General features: G+C 51.3%; 2 protein-coding genes across 3 annotated transcripts in view; one reads left to right on the top strand and one right to left on the bottom strand.

Annotated features, from left to right (window-relative positions):
- Window positions 1–1,772: 1,772 nt before the first annotated feature.
- Window positions 1,773–10,052, top strand: GZF1 (GDNF inducible zinc finger protein 1). The gene is made up of 6 exons (XM_061209379.1): window positions 1,773–1,994; window positions 2,908–4,322; window positions 5,475–5,569; window positions 6,991–7,158; window positions 7,592–7,749; window positions 8,069–10,052. The coding sequence occupies exons 2-6, from the start codon at window positions 2,929–2,931 to the stop codon at window positions 8,402–8,404; spliced, it is 2,151 nt and encodes a 716-aa protein (XP_061065362.1). The 5' UTR covers window positions 1,773–1,994; window positions 2,908–2,928; the 3' UTR covers window positions 8,405–10,052.
- A 2,937-nt stretch (window positions 10,053–12,989) lies between these two features.
- The window catches only part of NAPB (NSF attachment protein beta), a 39,931-nt gene continuing 34,063 nt past the window's right edge, over window positions 12,990–18,857 (bottom strand). For both annotated transcript variants that reach the window (XM_061208127.1, XM_061208126.1), the window contains 4 exons: window positions 16,426–16,530; window positions 15,657–15,725; window positions 15,272–15,322; window positions 12,990–14,327 (listed from right to left, as the gene is read on the bottom strand). In XM_061208127.1, the coding sequence (XP_061064110.1) occupies window positions 14,217–14,327; window positions 15,272–15,322; window positions 15,657–15,725; window positions 16,426–16,530 (336 nt within the window). In that variant the 3' untranslated portion in view covers window positions 12,990–14,216. The remainder of the gene's footprint in view (window positions 14,328–15,271; window positions 15,323–15,656; window positions 15,726–16,425; window positions 16,531–18,857) is intronic.

Raw genomic sequence — 18,857 nt, 5'->3', positions numbered from 1 at the left:
GGCGGGCAGGGCTGTTCTGGAACCAGCAGAGTTCTGCCGTGTTTTTTAGCTGCAGCAGAAAGTAGAGATTGTATGGATTTGTACAAATCAGAAACTAGAAAGTAGGGCAGGAAAGATGTTAGAACTGCTTTGTCCTGTTTGGGCTCCACTGTGAACAGCCGACCACTTCCCCAAGGTCTGGCTTGTGCGCTGACTACACCCAGGGAGGTCAGGTGGGCACAGTGCCAGGTGTCACCGTAGGTGGCAGGGAGGGTGGGTGGTATGTGCCCTGCGTGGAGGAGGAGCCAGGCCCAGGCAAGCTGAGCACCATCCTCTGCCACACGACCTCCAGGCTTCCTGGCCCCGGGCTCCTTCTACCAGTGACACTGGGTCCATCAGGGCAAGGCCTCCCACTCTGTGGAAGCGCTTATAGCCCTAAACACAGACGCTGAAGGATGGTAAGTACAGTTATTTTCAAATGCTCCCTTTCATCCCCCCCTGACAGCATGGAAAAGAGGCTGCTGTCCGAGATCTCCTTGCCTGGACCCTCTCACCCCGGCCCTGCTCCCCGTGTCCACACTGCATTCCAGCCGCTTCAGGCAGATGCTTTACAGGCTATGACAGAGACAGTAAGAGAGGGGTTGTTCTAGATCAGGGGTCCCTAACCCCCGGGCCGTGGACCACTACCGGTCCACGGCCTGTTAGGAACCTGACCGCACAGCAGGAGGTGAGCGGCGGGCAAAGCTTCATATGCAGCTCCCCATCGCTCACATTACTGCCTGAACCGTCACCCCACCACCACCAAAAAAAACTGTCTTCCACGAAACCGGTCCCTGGTGCCAAAAGGGTTGGGGACCGCTGTTCCAGATGATGACTGCGCAGAGGATCTGTCTCATTTCTGGATGTTGTCTACACTGCATAAACTGAACCAGAAGACACCGGATGAGAGATCGGCCCAGGGTCCGCTGGGCGTTTGGGAGAAATGAGGACAAACGGAGGCTCGGAGTAGCGATGTGAAGCCTCTGGGACGCGAGGGCCCGTACCCTGGGGTCGCCGGCGAACGGCCGACGGCGTGCACACACCCGGGAGCGGCGGCCGGAGCCCGAGGCTCGGAGGCTCTCGGAGCACAGACGGCCTCCGGTTCAGCTCCTGACTGCCCGCCCGCCTGCCGCGTGCCCAGAACGAACTCAGCCGCCCACTCTGCAGGGCTCCGCTGGGGATCCAACAACCGCTTCTTGCGGCACGTGGAAGCGCCGCGCCCTCTCTCCAAGCCGCGCCCACTCCTGCAACCTCCTCCCGCCGCCCCGCCCCCTCCTGCCTCCTCCAGCGCCCCGCCCCTCCACCTCCCTGCCCTCTCTCTCCGCCCCGCTCCTTCAGGGGCTCCACCCCATCCGGCGACCCGCCTACCTGCTGTACTGCCCATGGGCTGGAGCCGGGGAGGGACCCACGCGAGACGGCGTGCGTGCCCCGCAGGTCACGTGACTTTCGGGGTGGACCGGCCCTGCCCCCGCCGCGTAGAGAGAAGCGCAGAGCCGCCGGCACAGTGTTCTGCGCAGGCGCAGACCGTGGTTCACGGCGGGTGACGCAATCCTGCGAAGCCGGCCGGGCGTACGGCGGCAGCGTGTGTCGAATTGCGTAACTTCCCCGAATGGCCTCCGCAGTGGGACGTGCATGCGCAGGTCCTCCCCTACCCGCGAGGGACGGGGCCAGGCCCACCACGGCCAATCGGCGTCGCCCTCGCCGGCGCCGCGCCCCGCCCCCCGTCCGTCGGGCAGTCTGTTGGTCCCGGGGCCTAGTCCTCGGAAGCTCGTCGGCGGCGGCCGGTCGGTAGGTGCGCGGCCCGCGGGGCGGAGGGCGCTAGGCCTGGGCTCCGAGTCGGGCTCGGGGGCCAGGCGCGGGCCGGGAGGCCGCCGGGGAGTCGGGGCTGGCCTGGCTGTCGGCGGACGAGGGCAGAGGCGGCCACCTGCGGCCATTGCCCCGCCGACCGGCGGGCGCTGAGGAGCTGGACCGGGCAGGTAAGGCCGGCCTCAGGGACCGGGACGAGCCTGGAGGCGGGCGGCAGATGCGGGAGCTAAAGGCGGGTGCGCCGGGGGGAGCGTCCGCGCCGGGTCCGGGAGGACGGATCCCCGGGCGGTCCGGGCCTGGCGGCGGGAAGGTGGTGCGCCGGGAGGCCCGAGTCCGGCCCGGCCGCCCTGTGACCTTGTCAGGGCCTCCCCCGTGACGCCTGCTCGAGGGTCGCCGGCACGGCCGGCGCGGCTGCAGCCCTCACGACGGCCTGTCAGCCTCCAGCACGGGAGCCACTGCGGCTCGGAGGGGTTGAGGTCCCTGCTCGGGGTAGCGCATCTGTGCCCCCGGCGCAGTGCCCCGCATCGCTTCGGTGCAGTGACGGTGACTCCACTAGGAGGGACTTAACGAGGTTGGAGAATGACTGTGAATTGTGGGCTAATTTCCATGAAATTTTCTTCATATAAAGTAGTTTAGTTGGTTGTTTTCAAAGGTAGACAAGGTTTGCTCTCAGACCGTGGCCGCCATGTATATATATATTTTGTTTTATTTGGTTTCCTGATCAAAGTAGTAGACATTATTTATTGTTGCTATAAATTCTATTAGTTTGGGGGTCTGAGTCTGTAAGTAAATTACAAAATGACCTAGAGAAGCCAATTACTGCTTTAATGTATTTTATTAATCATCACTTTATTTTTAGGGCAGTCTTAGTCTGTTTTCATGCGAATATCTCATGAAGGTGCATCAGGGCTTCAGAAAAATGCTAAGAAGTGGCGCGTGACTTGAATCTGTACATGAGAAAAGTTAGGTTTAGGTCATTAATCAGTTTATTTCCTCTAAAGAACTGATATAATCCTCATAATTTTTAATCCTTCTACTTCAGAGGTTGCTCATGCATGAATAATTCTTGGTTTGTTTTCAAAGCTGTTCCTGGGAAGAAGAAACATGGAGAGTGGTGCAGTTCTGCTGGAATCCAAGTCCTCCCCGCTTAACCTTCTGCATGAAATGCACCAGCTCCGCCTGCTGGGTCACCTGTGCGACGTGACTGTCAGCGTGGAGTACCAGGGCGTCCGGGAGGAATTCATGGCCCACAAGGCGGTGCTGGCAGCCACCAGCAAGTTTTTTAAGGAAGTGTTTCTTAACGAGAAGACTGCGGACGGCACGAGGACTAACGTCTACTTAGACGAAGTGCAGGTGGCTGACTTCGCTTCTTTTCTTGAGTTCGTCTACACTGCAAAGGTCCAGGTGGAGGAAGATCGGGTGCAGCGAATGCTGGAAATGGCAGAAAAGCTGAAATGTTTGGACTTATCTGAAACCTGTTTTCAGTTGAAGAAACAGATGTTAGAGTCGGTACTTTTGGAGTTGCAGAATTTCTCAGAGTCTCAGGAGGCAGAAGGGAGCAGCGGCTCCCAGGTCGCTGCTGCTGTCGCCCCTGATGCTCGGGCAGGTGTGGCCGCGGACAGCCCTCTGGCCAATGGCGTCGCGGGTTCCTTGGATCCCCCAGCGGCAAGAATCGGCAACAGCCTGTTGCCAGATCTGCCCTCAAGGAAGTCCAGGGAGAAACCAGACAAGAGAAAAGAGATTGCTAAGTCCCCTTACCCCAAACTCAGAAGGGCTAGCGGGAGGCTGGCTGGGCGGAAGGTGTTCGTGGAAATCCCTAAAAAGAAGTACACTCGACGACTCCGAGAGCAGCAGAAGAGTGCCGAGCAGGACGCCGGGGACCGCGGGGGCCCCCGGGAGCCCAGCCCAGACGCCGGGGGAACAGTGAAGGAGCTGGTCACAGTCACAAAAGACGAGGAGGACGGCGGGGCTGCGGCCGAGGCGGAGGCAGTGCTGCCGAAGGCGGGGCAAGGGGAGGAGGAGGACGAGGACGAGGAGGGGGAGGGGGAGGGGGAGGAGGGGGCGGGGAGGCGGAGGAGCAACTTCCAGTGCACGCGCTGCGAGAAGGCCTTTCTGTACGAGAAGAGCTTTCTGAAGCACGTCCGGCACCACCACGGCGTGGCCACCGAGGTGGTCCACCGCTGCGACACCTGCGGCCAGACCTTTGCCAACCGCTGCAACCTGAAGGGCCACCAGCGCCACGTGCACAGCAGCGAGCGCCACTTCCCGTGCGAGTTGTGCGGCAAGAAGTTCAAGAGGAAGAAGGACGTGAAGCGGCACGTGGTGCAGGTGCACGAGGGCGGCGGCGAGCGGCACCAGTGCCAGCAGTGCGGCAAGGGCCTGAGCTCCAAAACGGCGCTGCGGCTGCACGAGCGCACGCACACGGGCCACAAGCCCTACGGCTGCACCGAGTGCCCGGCCACCTTCTCGCAGCCTTCGGCCCTCAAGACCCACCTGAGGTAGGCACGGGCCGCCTCGAACCCCAGAACGCACGTGGAGATGTGGGGGGCGTGCCAGGAGGCGGCCGGTGTGGCTGCCTCGCGGGATGGGTCACTTTTAAGTTCACTCCCTCTCAAAGTCGGGGGCTGCTTTGAGTCTCTGGATTCTCTCTCGAGGCAGAGATGCGGGCATGGCGCTCCCTGGGCGCGGGCCCGGCTGATGGGGACCCACACCTCCTGTTCAGGCGCAGGGGCCTCTCCCGCTCCTGGTGCTGAGGCCTCCCACCACCCTTGCAGAGTGGGACCAACGACCCCATCCCCCTTCCTGATCCTTCATTTGGGACTCAGTCCTGTGACCGGCTGGGTGGCGAGTCCCACTGAAGACCTCGGCAGGGCGACACTTCTCTGGGCTTGGAGAGTGCCTGCTACCAGTCAGTGTAAGCTCCAGGATTAGGACGGACAGGGATTCCAGTTACTGATTTTTGAAGTGTAGGTGGGTGACATTCAGTTTTTAAATAAATTCCCTTCCAGTGCTCAGTACTCATGCTTGAAATCCAGACAAAGCAGTTTTCTACTCTCCCCAGATCTGCCGTCATCCTGGGCCAGTCTAGGGGTGGGAGCTGCGTGTTCCTTGTCCTTTTACTGTCATTTATAGCCCGGCTCGGGAAGGGCTCAGTAAACATGGTGACAGCCACTCCATCCTCACCCTGAAATGCAGTGCTTACGCATGCGCCCCAGGGACCGGCTGGCTTCATGTGTTGATAACGGTTCTTCCTAGACTGTTACGTCAAATTAGGAAAGGATGGTAAACATTTTGATCGCGTGGTACTTTTGTCAGCCATGGTTCCTAAGGTGTCTGTGGGTGACTATTCTCAATGAGGGAGCTTTATAAATACCAGACGGTGCTGTTTGGTGTCGTAAACAGCCTGCAGAGGTACAGCCTGTGCCTGCACCTGGGGGCAGCACATGGGGGGACTCGGCGTCTGGCGGGGATGTGGCGGTCTTGACTCGGGCAGAGACTGACTTGGGGGTGAGAGTCCTGGGCCTCGCCACCTTTCAGTCCTTCGCATTCGGGCTCCTGGAGCGAAGTGTCTCCCCAGGTGAGGGAGGAGATGGTAATGCAGAGTGAGCTTTGACACATCCTGAGCTACCCTCTGAATGTTGTGCTTTCAGAATTCACACGGGGGAAAAACCTTTCGTCTGTGATGAATGTGGTGCAAGATTCACTCAGAACCACATGCTGATTTATCATAAAAGGTGTCACACAGGTAAATACTCCGTCATGATTGAATGTCTTTCCTGGCTGTAGGAGGAAAACTGCAGTTTTCTTAATTTAGAAGTTGGCATCTGCCAAGTGGTTTAGGTTAAAGCCCTGATACGCTCTTCCGTCTTGTAAGTGAGCATAAGTAAATGCATAAAATACGCCCGCTGCCTCCAGTGCTGTGTGCTTGTGGCCATGACCTCTGAAAGAAATTGCTCAGAATATGGGAAAAGCTATATGCTATGATCCCGCTTCCTGCCATTTCTAAGAACAGAGCATTAGAAAAAACCTGACTGTCCAACCCCAGGGAAGTGGTTCAGTAAATGGGTACATCCACCCTGTCCCATCCCAGGCCCTTCTGACTAAGGTCTCTGAATATTAGGAAAAACGCCTGTTTGGCTGTCGACTTGAAAAATGCACAACTGAGCATACAGTGAATCCCAGCTTTATTGAAAACCTGCAGAAATATAAAGTAGTTACATGATGTGTTAAGGTGGTGGAATTACGGGGTTTTCAGAATTTTTGTGGTACGATTTCATCAGGTGAGGGAGAACATTTAAGCTCTTTATTCTCATTTTGTGCAGTGCTCCTGGGGTTCAGAGCCCTGGGGCGCGTGGAGTCTAGCTGTCGGGTACTGGGCTTATCACGCTAACCCAGTTCTTTCCTGCTCCCATTTAAAAATTTTTACTTCTTTGACTGTCCTATGAGCCTCAAGTTCAAATGGTGAGATAGATGAGCCACTTAATGACGTGAATTAATAGACTAAAATGAGCAGAATTGGTGTCTGATGGAAGACTGGCGTCGGGGGAGGTCAGGCCACACCGAAGGATTAAGTTAGAATCGGTCATTTGATAAATACGCTAATATATTTGGATTTTATTAAAGCCAGTAGTTTTGTTTTGATGTTTGAGAAATCGGGGCACGCCTGACAGAGGAGTCTGGTTTGTGGGCCCTGAGGGCCCCAACTGCACAGCGTGAAGGGTGGACGCCCTCCTTGCCCTGACCCCACCCTGGGCGGCTGGGAGCTGCTCTAGGACCGCCCCACGTGTCCACCGCACAATCCTCTCCCTTCACGAGGGGCTTCTGTTCTGATAGAGACCCACAGAAGCCCTGTGAACAAGTCCAGCTGTTCCACCAAACCCGTTGTCAAACTGTTTTTCTTGTTTGGGATGACTGAATTTCCAAAACGTGAGCTGGCTGAATACGCTCTTTAATTCTAATCTACTGGAATCTTTCTTGGGATTTCCAGGGACATTTTACACCAACTTTCAGCAGGTAGCGAGCACTGGACACAAAGAGAGATTTTATGACAGTTTTAACTAGAAAAGAACGCGCTGCCTGCCAGGGCACTTGGGAGGGTGGACCCCATCCTCTGCGTGTTCTAGCGCCCATGTCACTCCTAACTTCGTGTCTCATGTCTCCGTGTAGGTGAGAGGCCTTTCATGTGTGAAACGTGTGGCAAGAGTTTCGCTTCCAAGGAGTATTTAAAACATCACAACAGGATCCACACTGGGTCCAAACCCTTTAAATGTGAAGTTTGTTTCAGGACTTTTGCTCAGCGGAATTCGCTTTACCAGCATATCAAAGTCCACACAGGTATGGCTGGAATGTCACCAGAGAAGGGAGGTCAGTGTGGCAAGAAAATATCCCGAAGGTTTTAGATTTTCTGGAAAATTATTTGGAATTTAGCTTTAAGTCGTGCGTCCTAATAGCATTTAAACATTTTTGAGTGTCTAGTTTCTGGCTCTGACAAACTGGAAAGGTATGAATGTGTGAACATGGATGTGGACGTGTGAACCTTTGAACACCTTGAGATTAGAATTAGGGGTGATGATCTGCACGTGCTAGTGAACACCCCCACCCGCGCAGGGTCACTTACGACTGGAAAGCTGTGGGTGAGGCCACGGACCCCTGGGGCTCCTGCACGGTCAGCTGCTCGTGCCCGTGTCGCCCTCCCCGTGGCGGCTCGGGACGCCGGGTGGCCCAGAGCAGCCGGTAGCTCTCGTGTCCTCCGTCCCTTCCCTCCCAGGGGAGCGGCCCTACTGTTGCGACCAGTGTGGCAAGCAGTTCACGCAGCTCAACGCGCTCCAGCGCCACCACCGGATCCACACGGGGGAGAAGCCGTTCATGTGCAACGCGTGCGGGCGGACGTTCACCGACAAGTCCACGCTCCGGCGGCACACCTCGGTGAGCGGCCAGGGTGGCCCCCAGGGACGGTCGCCGGACGGCAGAGCCGCCCGCCCCCCTTCCCTGAGGCCCTCGATCCGGAAGGGGGTCCCAGGGGAAGGTGGGGCTCTCCCTCCCGTGCAGCAAGGGCAGCCAAGGGGGGTGAAGCAGGGCCTGGGGCATGCTGAGTCCTTTCTGGCAGGGACCGCGGTGGCAGACACGTGTCTGACGGTTGGAGAAGGCTGTTGTACCTGGTAACGAGTGGCTGTGAATTGGGGGCTCTGCAGATCCTGGTTAGGGACATAGTGGGTGATCTCTCTGTTCTGCGTTTGGTCCGCAGATCCACGATAAGACAACTCCATGGAAGTCTTTCCTCGTCATCGTGGACGGCTCTCCCAAGAACGGCGATGGGCACAAGACTGAGCAGCCCGATGAAGAGTACACGCCATCCAAACTCTCTGATAAATTGCTGTCTTTCGCAGAAAATGGCCATTTTCACAACCTGGCCACCGTGCAGGGCAGCATGCCTGCCGTGCACGATGACAGTCCTGCAGACCCGGCCTGTAAGTCGGACGGCCTTGTGGGGTCCCAGGACGCGCTGCTGGCCACCACCATCAACGAGCTTAGCGAGCTGACGCCGCAGACGGACCCGGGCCCACACAGCTCCACTCTCTGACTCACACAGACTAGAGCGCGGGGTCACCTGCCCCGCGGTCCCAGCCTTGCACCTGCGCCTGCGTGCGTGAGGGCTGGACGCGAGCGTTCGTCAGGGGTCAAGAACTGTGGGCAAAGAAGTGGGCAAGGATGGCTTCTGCAGTTTCTTGAATTTCTGCTAACTTGCACGTCTCTATCAAACCATTTCTCATGCTTTCCCTTAGAAATCCTGATCTGCATGGTCTCAGCCACAATTTATCAGCAAACAAGGCAGTTAACATAAGCTCACTTAATTCTGGTGGAATCAAACTAATGCTTGATGACCTTGACATTCCTGAGGCTCCTGAGGCTGGGGTTACTGCTCAGCTTCCTCATGGAAGTTTATTTCTGATACTTTAAAGCTATTTTTCTACCAAGCTGAAATAAAACTGGGACCATGTATTTATTTTCAGCTGTTTCTTTGCTGTTGAACTGAAGCCAGTCAGAGGTGCTCTGGGACCCTGGAATGGGGCTAAAGAGACAGATGACTGCACTTGTCCCCGTCTGCCCCCCCGTTCGTAGGCACTAAACTGAACACTTGTAAAGTAGCTGCTCACAGCACACATGCAACTACGAAGTTTGTCATAAAATGACCTGAGATGTGGCTACAGGTTTCATTTCTAAAAATCCAATTTAAAAAAGCTGTCCTACCAAAGACTAGCAGAAAACAGCGTAGTAGTTTTTGCAAAGAGGTGTGAAAAATTAAGCCAGGGGCTTGAGATCACTTGAAACATAGTGTAGTTACTTTATCCACGAGTAGCAGTGAGGTGGTGGTAGCCAATCTAAGAACACAGAGTACTGGTAGTTTTGCTAGGTTTTTTTGACAATTTCTGTGATTTTCAGAAACCCAGCATTTCTCATTAACATGTCTAGACGCTGACACAGGCAAGTCGCTGGCGCGCACGTTTCCCTGGGAGCGTGAGTGAATTCGGCAAAAGGGACCAAAGCCTCCGTACACTCCTCTGATTAGCCTCAAGAGTGGACCATGGAACCGCCAACCTTGTCTTAAATGCACCTCTGTCTCATGCTGGCCTTTGGTAATTCCGCTGTCCTTACCCAGCCTGGCTCTTGATCCAGTGGTGAGGGCAGGTCGCCATGCGCACAGTGCTTTGACTCACGTGTGACCCAGGTAAAAAGAGAAGGGGAATTGTCACTAGTTGCTCTTTTTCTTACATTTAATTTATTACACTTGCTGTGAAAACAGTCATTTTCTAAGAGGAAGGGTACGTTATGCAAGTCCGGGATGAAGACACAGCTGCACGAGATGCCAGAAAAAGACCGAGGACGCTTTCTTCCCCGTGAGACGGTGACGTCGACACTGAAGGTGCCGAAGGCGTCCCAGGTGCTGACACAGGCTGCAGGCGGCAGTACCGAATCCACCTCCAGCTGTGACAGCATCGCCCACTTGTGTTCACAGAGCAAAACAGTGACTCTCACACACATTTTACTCTCGAAAGGAGAACGAACCTGCCCGGCTAATGAACTGTTTCTTGGGGTAAAGTCATCTTAATGAGAAGAAATTTAAATAATAGATTATTTTGTTACCTCTCGGAATAATTTTTGTCTTGAATTTGTTTCTTTAGAAATTCTACAGAAAACTTTAATGTGTTAATAAATGTTTTGTAAAAATAGTTCTGCAAGTCTAAGTTTATTTCCATTATTAGAATTTAGGTTCTACAGAAATAAGATTCCTGATTCATACAGGTAGCTTCCTTAATTCCCTGGTCCTTGGAGTCTCGCCACCTCCGTGCACTGCACGTGTGTTCCTGACACGTGACAGGCCTGGCCCCGCACGCGCTCGGCCTCGGTAGCTGGTGCCAGGCGGCGCGGAGGGGCCCAGCCTCATCGCGGCCATGGTGACTGCGCCTCAGAGGCTCCTCCATCTACGGTCACTTCTCTGCTTCCCGGGAGGGGACAGGAGGGCTGCCGCCCCAAACCCTGCCGAAGATGCATCTCATCTCGGGGGTTTGTGGGGCGTCTCCGTTTCTCCCCATCCAGGTGCTATGTTGCCACGTGACTGTCAGCCCCGGACGCTCAGGTCAGGCCACCAAGGCGGCGATTTCGCGCCTTCCAACCATCGTGTGGGAGACGCTCTCAGCCCAGACTCCAAAGCTCCCTTGCCTCTGCTTTTAACCAAAATTTGTTGTACAGAGTTTGAAAACAAAATTGGCCAGGTGGTGGGGTAAAACCTTTATTAAAGGTGATCTTCACAGAAATGTGGTTTTGCCAAAGGTGATCATCTAAACTGACCAATTTGAGTGTAAGTTATCATTTAATTCTAACCTGTTGTATATCTTGCCACAGCAGGGACATTTTTTGAGACCAAGCAAGTGCCTGTCCCCTTAACTGAACTTGATGGTGTTCCTGTCACTCTAAGTAACATTATTTCAGGCGAAAGTCCATTTGTCCACAGGCACCAAGACGGGCAGATGGATGCGGGCACAGGGCCGCCTGGCACATCCGTCCCCCCCAAGCTGAGCCCCGGGAACTGCCCACTTCCCTCCACCAGTTTGCACGGGCCTCTGGGACCCTCACTGAGGCTGGCAAAACCCACCACGGGAGCTTCTGTTAGGAAACAGAAGAGACATTTGAATGAGAAAGTAACCTTGAATATCAACAACTTGGCAGAATTCCTAGATGGGACGGCCTGTTTGACCATTCATTTTGAATTTGCCTCAAATGATCTCTGAGGGACCTGAACAAGGCCCTCTGACAGCGCCAAGTCAACGGGGCTCCACCAAGGGAGACGGGGCTTCGGGCCCCCGGCCTCCCCCTCTGAGGTCTCCTAGGGGCCACTCCTCCTTCAAGCCTGCCAGTGAGATCCCTGACCAGGCAGCAGGAGGGATGGGAACGGGGAGCCTGCAGAGCCCGGACGGCTGCTGCCCACTGCCCTGAACCCCGGGGGACACCTTCCAGGACAGGAAGCCACTCCCGACCTGTGCAAACCAACCAGGAAACTCACCATACCGTTCACAACTTCGACTTTATTTACTGTACAGGTTCACATGAAACACACGGACTCTTTGCGAAGGTGGATTTATCATCACAGGATGAGTTCTCATAATACACCCTCCCCGACAGCGCGGGGGAGGAGAGGCCGCGCCAGGCCGGGGCCCCGGGAGGCAGGCTGCGTGCCACAGGCCCCGAGAAAGCCACGGGGGTTGCCTCTGGGCATCTTAAATGCACAGTATCAGAGGAAACAATAAATGTTTACAGGGACATCATCACACATGGTCACGACTGCAAGAATACTGCTTTCAAATCATTAAATAAAAAAGGAATTCACATAAGCTATAAAAACGTTGCCACAAAAAGCAAAGCTTTCCTGTAAGAAATTTTAACTCATTCTGACAATGAACTAAACACCATCTGCTAAAACACAAGGACTGTAACATAAATAGTCATTATACTTTGTTCATAAATAACGATCTATAAATCCTGGAAACCTGACCCGGGCTCTGAGTCACAGCACTGCCCACTTTGATGGAACATTTCAAGGGAGAAAGTCTGGATACTGTTAATGGGACTTTTTTCTGCTCCTTCTCCTGTTACGTTCTGGCAGGTCTGCTCTAGCCATTACAATTATAGTTTACTCTTTTTCACGTGAAATAATGAAAACAAAAACATCTTAACCCAGGCACTGATCCCAGTGTTCATTTCAACACAAACAACTCTGATGTGACAAAACGCTGCCAATACTATTTCTCAAAACCACAGGTCTTCTGTCAGGGGTGCAGGATGAAAAGCTAATAAACAAACTGCCTTAAAAGACATCATTTGCTTTTTACTTTACGTGGTCAGACCAGGTTCCTTTAACAAGTGGGAACAAACCTTCCAGACTAACGACAGAGTGCACACGCTGGCGGCGAGGGTTACAGCCCCTCAGGTGGGACAGATCTGCAGCCGGAGGACACAGGCCCCACGCTCATCTCACCCAAGTGCTTCTGGCCGGTTGGCATTGGATTAGGTAGAGCAGCAAAACCCCACTTTTCTCTCTAAGCGTTTCTTCACAGTTCCAACAGGAAGAGAAGAAGTACCAAGCGGCTCCATCCCAAAATGTCCCGAAACTGCCAGCCAGCTTTCTTTTAAAAATCCCAGACCTCTGAAGGAAGGAAGGAAGGAATCCTCATCGGATGCCAGGGCCCAAGGTCAGAGCACCCGCGTCTCCTGGTCCGTTCCCGCTGCCCTCAGCCAACACTGTGACATCACTGCCCTGCCTCTCCACCAGCACAGCCTGCACAAGTGACCCCGCAACTACGGCCACCGAATCCTCACGGCCGCCCACAGGGCTGCTCCATGACCGGGTCCCAGCCGGCCCTTCTCAGCCTCCTTTCCTGCCACTTTCTGCTTCATCCCAGACGGACCTGTTCCCCATCCCCAAGCCTTCCTCCCCGCTCAGCCCTCAGCCTGGGCACACCCTCTATTTCTGCCCAACAGCAGCTACCAATCCCAGTCGAGGACCGTCCAAAAATGCAAACACCATTCAAATACCAGCTAACATTGACAGGACACAGGAAATTCCACTTACCTGTCAACACTGTCATTACCTGGCAATTAACACACATCAAACATAAATCATTTGTGCCTAAAAATATGCACACAGGAGATTCAGGAAACAAGACCACGTCTAAAGTACGATGTCGGCACATAACATTATGCGCAGGGATCAAGTTCACAAGTCAACAGAGCACATATATAAGCCAAAATAATAGGACAGAATTCAAACACACAAGCTAAAACAACTCCATCAGCTAAGCGCAGGTCCCCTCAGAAGCTAGTTGGGGTTCTTTTCCCGACTGAGCACAGTAAACCTCTGTACCGTACTCAGCCTACCAAGCCCATCACATCCAATTAATGGATAAAATGAATATGACACACAATTAAAAATTAAAATTAATGACACACAAGCTTCGACTGAGATAACCTCCCAGCCCTGGTGAGCATGTACGTGAGAGGGCACAGGAGGTGCCCTCTCAACGTGGAAAAGTGTGTGAACACGGAAGTAAAGGGATGTGCCAGTTCAAACACCTTTCTATGAAGATGAAGCAAGGGTCCCGCCCCAACTAAAAGTGGACACCATCTCCAGGAAAGGAAAACGCCCAAGTCTTCTAGATCTTGTATGTGTGTGCACTTGTATGTGAGATCAGGCCCACCTCCACACGCGTCCACACACATTACCAGGCAGTGCCGGGAAGCTCCCTCTTTTCCCACTGTAAGCGGCTGGCAGGCCCGGCTGATCTGAATTCTCACATGCACATTAGCTACAGAACGATATAAAAAGCAAAGAAACTGGTCACTAGCACCATCAAAAGAATCACAAGATAACAAAAAGGATAAATAATTTCTCATGAGGAAAGTCATAAACGCATTCCTAACAACGATCCTACACTAAACACACACATTTAGAGAATCCATCCAGGTGCAAGTTCACAGAGAACATGCAAAGCATCTATTAGAACTGGGTTGGGTACTCTAGTCCAGGAAAAAGGACATAAAAATATGTGGCAAAATTAAACAGGAGCTCTGCATGTATCAAAATAACAGGAGTAAGATTCGGAAGCAGTTCTCGGAAAACTCTGGGGACTGACAAGCGGGAAACAGCCTGTCACGCTCGCAATACACACAGGAGCCGCCCACCCGTCCGCTGCACGGTGACACACATGGCGGCTTAAACACACACATCATCAGGCTCATGTGCAACAAAATGAAGCCATTGAATGGGCATCCCATAATGATCACTGGCCCTAACACGAAACTAAAGAGGACTCAGCGGCATGCCACAGAGACACAGCGCTTCACTTGAGGTCTCCATCTCCTTCCCCGTCCCCCTGGATGGACTTCTTGATGCGCAGCAGCATGGTGGTGAGCCACTGGTCCAGGCGGGATATCGAGTCAAATTCCTTCACCTGGTTTAAGGGAAGAGGAACAGGAATCATTCCATGGAAATACAATCAAACACAGAACTACACTGCCCCACACTGCTTAAACGTTTACAGATCCACTAACTTTCTTCATTTAAAATCATTCATTCCAGTTTACAACTTTCTTCATTAAAAATTTTTTATATTGCTCTTATGCTAACAGGCAATGGCAAAACTCCATAACAGCCTTTATAACTGGACGAAGAGCACGTTTAGCGTGACAAAGGACACGAGACCCTGCATAAGAACAAGGGGACATGGAAAATTAATGTGGCTCCAGTATCCACTGAACACAAACAAACGTATTTGCAGCGAGGGAACATGTGGAAGCAGAATTCCTTTAACTCATTTCCACAAGTTATCGAAGAATGGACTTTCATAGGATGAAAAGGGTTTGGCAGCAAAAGTTAAAGGGGAAACCTCGCCTTCCCACTATTGCTTCAAAGCCAGGATGAATGAATTAATGAAGGACACTAAGAAATTCGCTTGATTATAAACATAAGATGGAAAAAGATGGGAAAACAGGAAATTGATCAATGTAAAAATAATTTTCCCGTTTACTTTATGCCAAGAATATAACAAACTCTCATTGCTTTGTTTTTATGTTTTAAATTTAAGTGATTAGATTTCACTGATTTTACTTGACACTTATTTATGGATCAGATTATTTTCCATAAAAAACATCCAAACAACAAGTCATAACATTTTATGTGATATGTCTTTGCCTCACAGCTAAATTCAGCACAGCTCATAGAACTGTGTAATTGTGAAGGCTGGTGGGATCTAAAAACATGCCTTTTGGAAAACACAACGTAGGTGTAGTGCAATAATGTCCACATAAATGTTCAGCATTTACACGATGAAAAGGAGAAGTTGTTTCTGTAACGTAAACTTTCAGAGAACATGCTAAATCCCAAAACCGAACGTACTGCTTCCGTGTAAGCTTCACTGTTCTGCTCTTCGTGAGCTTCTAGAAGTTTCTGGGAACATAAATACAGAAAAATTAGTTTGGTAGGCTAAAAAGTTCCATCTATGAATGGATACTTTAAATACGAAATAGCCTTCGTATCACACTAACTGATGTTGCCAAATGACTTACAAAAATGGGGAAATTTTCAAATACAAGTCAAGAGTTACCCCGAGTCAGGGATCCAGCCTTGTGCTAACGTGCCTGACCCGCCAGGTTAAGAGCAGTGCGCGCCTGACCCTAACGGCACCTGAGGCCTAGTGTGCAGGAGCAGAAAGGCACGGGGCTGCTCAGTGAGCAGATTCACAGGATGAAAACGTCACTGTATCCCAGCCCCACCTACTTACTTTCAATAACTTGCATTCTCTCGAATCAGTGAACGCCGGAAACATTTCCTCGTATTTCTCCAGAGCAAGCTGGGAAAGAAAACCACTCGTTAACATCGAGTCACTGAACCAGGAAACGAAGCTTTGACATTCTACTAACATTCAGTACGATTTATTTACGTCCTACTTAATTATCAGATTCAACATCAAAATCAACCTGTGTTGATCAAACCTGTTTATTCTGAATTTCAATTTCAGTTAAGAATAAACTTCTAAACCAGTTTTTCCAAATGAGGTTGCTGTAGGGAAGACGTGAGCCAGATCCAACGTTCGGACCTCCCAGAGCAGGCGTCTATTTTCACGCGCTGGAGGAGGCTCTGCCCGGAGCCCGGGGCCCTAACCCCGACCCCGAGGACACCAAGGCTGCCCTGTCCCTGCCTCCACCTCCAGCTCTCTCTTTGCTTTTCTCCCAACCCTCACCCCAACTCCATTTCTGAGTTTAAAAAAAGACACGATTCTGCTTTTACTGTCTCCCCTCAGCCCCTAGTTTCTTTAAACCAAAACTACTGAAGGAAGTGTGGCCCCCAGGGGGCGTTCACTTAAGAGAAGAGCCTCAGCAGCTGTCACTCCAGCTGTGGTACTACAGCCAGGACAGGGTCAGAGTATCACCCTCCATGTTGCTTTTCACGTACGCAGCACAGTCTTGCTCCGAGCGGGTATCAGGGACAACGGCTAAGCACCTGTGCTTAGGGGTGAAGCACATCAGAACCCACGCCGCAGGGCCCCTCACCTTGGCATTCAGCTCATCCACTATGAAGTGACAGAGGGCAGCTTTAAAGAAGTAATCCTTTGCACTGTACTTCAACAAAGGGTTATCCATGGTGTTGGCCCCAACCTAGGCACAGAAAGTGGGGTCAGAGTGAAAAGGTTTCCCTCCTACACTAGGCATGCTGACCCTCATCTACTCTTTAGCAAGTACTCTGCATCTTACGTTAGTTAAGCTATGAAATCCATTCTTTTAACCCAAAGCCATGTACCAGAAATGTTACTAGACAAAAAACCAATATTTAAGACATAAAGTGCTGACCTGTTAAAAAAGACTCAGCAGAATTCCACATCCAGGTGGATGGAACAGACGTGCTGTCCTCTGTCCCTCCTGCTAAGTACAACTAAAAGCCCTGGATCTTTTATATGAAACTAACGTAGGGAGACTGAAAGGTGGAGAGAAGAGCAGACCAGCCAGGAACACAGGGCAAACACGGCAGGGAGCTCCCTGGTTTTTCATTTTCTTGCATAAATCCCTGACTTGGAACAGAAAAAGCCAGCAACCCATAAATGCCGGTGGGTGCAGCGAAAGAAAGAGAGAGAATAGATGAAAGCCTGCTTTCTCCAGCCAGAGGACCAGGAGAGGGGCAGCTAGCAAGACAGAAAATGTTTAGATGACACCTGCTCTGATCCACCCCACTCACAGCAGCAAAAGCCAAAGAGGAAGACAAGACGCCCATCCTCCTGGGAGAGCCCCACTCTCCTGCCAAGGAGGCCAGAGCAGGAGCCAGCCTGCGTCCCCATCACAGAGGCATTGGAGACCACGTGGGGCCTGCGTCACCTCCTCCCAGTGGGAAAGAGGCCCCCTCATCTCCCAGCGGGCATGGATTCACCTTTACCTGCTGGTAACCAGGCGGTCGAGTGGGGAGCTTGAACCCTACCTCCACCTGGCAGGAGCGAGGCCACACCCCTTCAGTGCCAAAGAAAACCAGCTGAGAGGAGGTTTACACAAGACCCTGTCTTATAACACAATGTAAGAATATCCAGTTTTTAATTAAAACTCACTTGCAATACCGAGAAAAGGGAACATCTCAAGTTGAATGAAAAAAAGACAACTAATCAGAGTGAAGTAAGTCAGAAAGAGAAAAACAAATAACGTATATTAACGCATACATGTGGAACCTAGAAAAATGGTACAGATGAACTGGTTTGCAGGGCAGAAATTGAGACACAGATGTAGAGAACAAACGTATGGACACTAAGGGGGGAAAGCGGCGGGGGGTGGTGGTGTGCTGAATTGGGCGATTGGGATTGACATGTATACACTGATGTGTATAAAATGGATGACTAATAAGGACCTGCTGTATAAAAAAATTAAATTAAATTAAAATCAAAAAAAAAAAAAGACAACTAATAAACGACAGCTCTCACATAGCTGAGATGTGACACTTATCTAACAGATTTTAAAGGGGCCTTCCTAAAATGCTTCCATAAGCCATTAGAAAATTGCTTGAGACCAGAGGAAAACCAAAGCATCAACGAAGAAAAATTCTCAGCAAGAAACCCCAGAAGATACAAAGAAGAAATGAGTGGACACTTCAGAACTGAAATACGCAATAACTGACATAAAAAGTGGATGGGTTCACCAGCAGATCCCATGGAACAGAGGAAGGACTCAGTGAACTGATGGTAGAACATTAGAAATTACTCAGTCTGAACAACAGAGAGCTGACAGACCCAGAAAAGAGGAGCAGAGCATCGGGACATATAGGATGATAAAACAAGGCATAACATCTGGGCTGTCTGAGCCACAGAAGGGGAGAGAAAGAGGGAGTGGCTAAAAAAGCACTTGAAGAAATAACGGCTGAAAATTTCCTAAATTTGGCAAGAAACAAACATAAACCTACAGATTCCAGAAGTTTAATGAAATCCAAACAGCATAAAAGCAAAGATACCCATGCTAAGCCACATAAACTTCTGAAAACTGAAGACAAAGTTAAAACTTTTTGAAAGTAGCAGAAAGAAACACCACCTCACCTACAGGGAAAACAGCTTGAATGACAGCAAACTTCTCATCAGAAACGACGCTGGTCGTAAGGGCACATTTTTCAAGCACCGAAAGAAAAGAGCTGTCAACCCAGAATTGTATACCCAGGTAAGATAAGCTTTAGGAATGAAGGGGAAATCAAAACATTCCCAGATGAAGGAACACCAAGAGAATGTTTCGCCAGCAGACCTACCCTAAAAGAATAGCAAAAGGTTGTTGTTCTCTAAGTAGAACAAAATACAGGAAGAAAGAACACATTAAGCAAAATATGGGAAAATACAATGGGCTTTTCTCCTCCTCCTGAATTTTCTAAATTAAGTTGGATGACTGAAGTAAAAATTGTAACAGTGACTGATGTGTTTCTAAAAGTGTGTAGAGGAAATATTAAAGACAATTATATATTGGATGGG

The sequence above is a fragment of the Eubalaena glacialis genome, chromosome 13 (genome assembly GCF_028564815.1).
Source record: "Eubalaena glacialis isolate mEubGla1 chromosome 13, mEubGla1.1.hap2.+ XY, whole genome shotgun sequence".
NCBI classification, from domain to species: Eukaryota; Metazoa; Chordata; class Mammalia; order Artiodactyla; family Balaenidae; genus Eubalaena; species Eubalaena glacialis.
The sequence above is the reverse complement of the archived record's forward strand: the minus strand, read 5'-3'. Positions and strand labels throughout refer to the sequence as shown.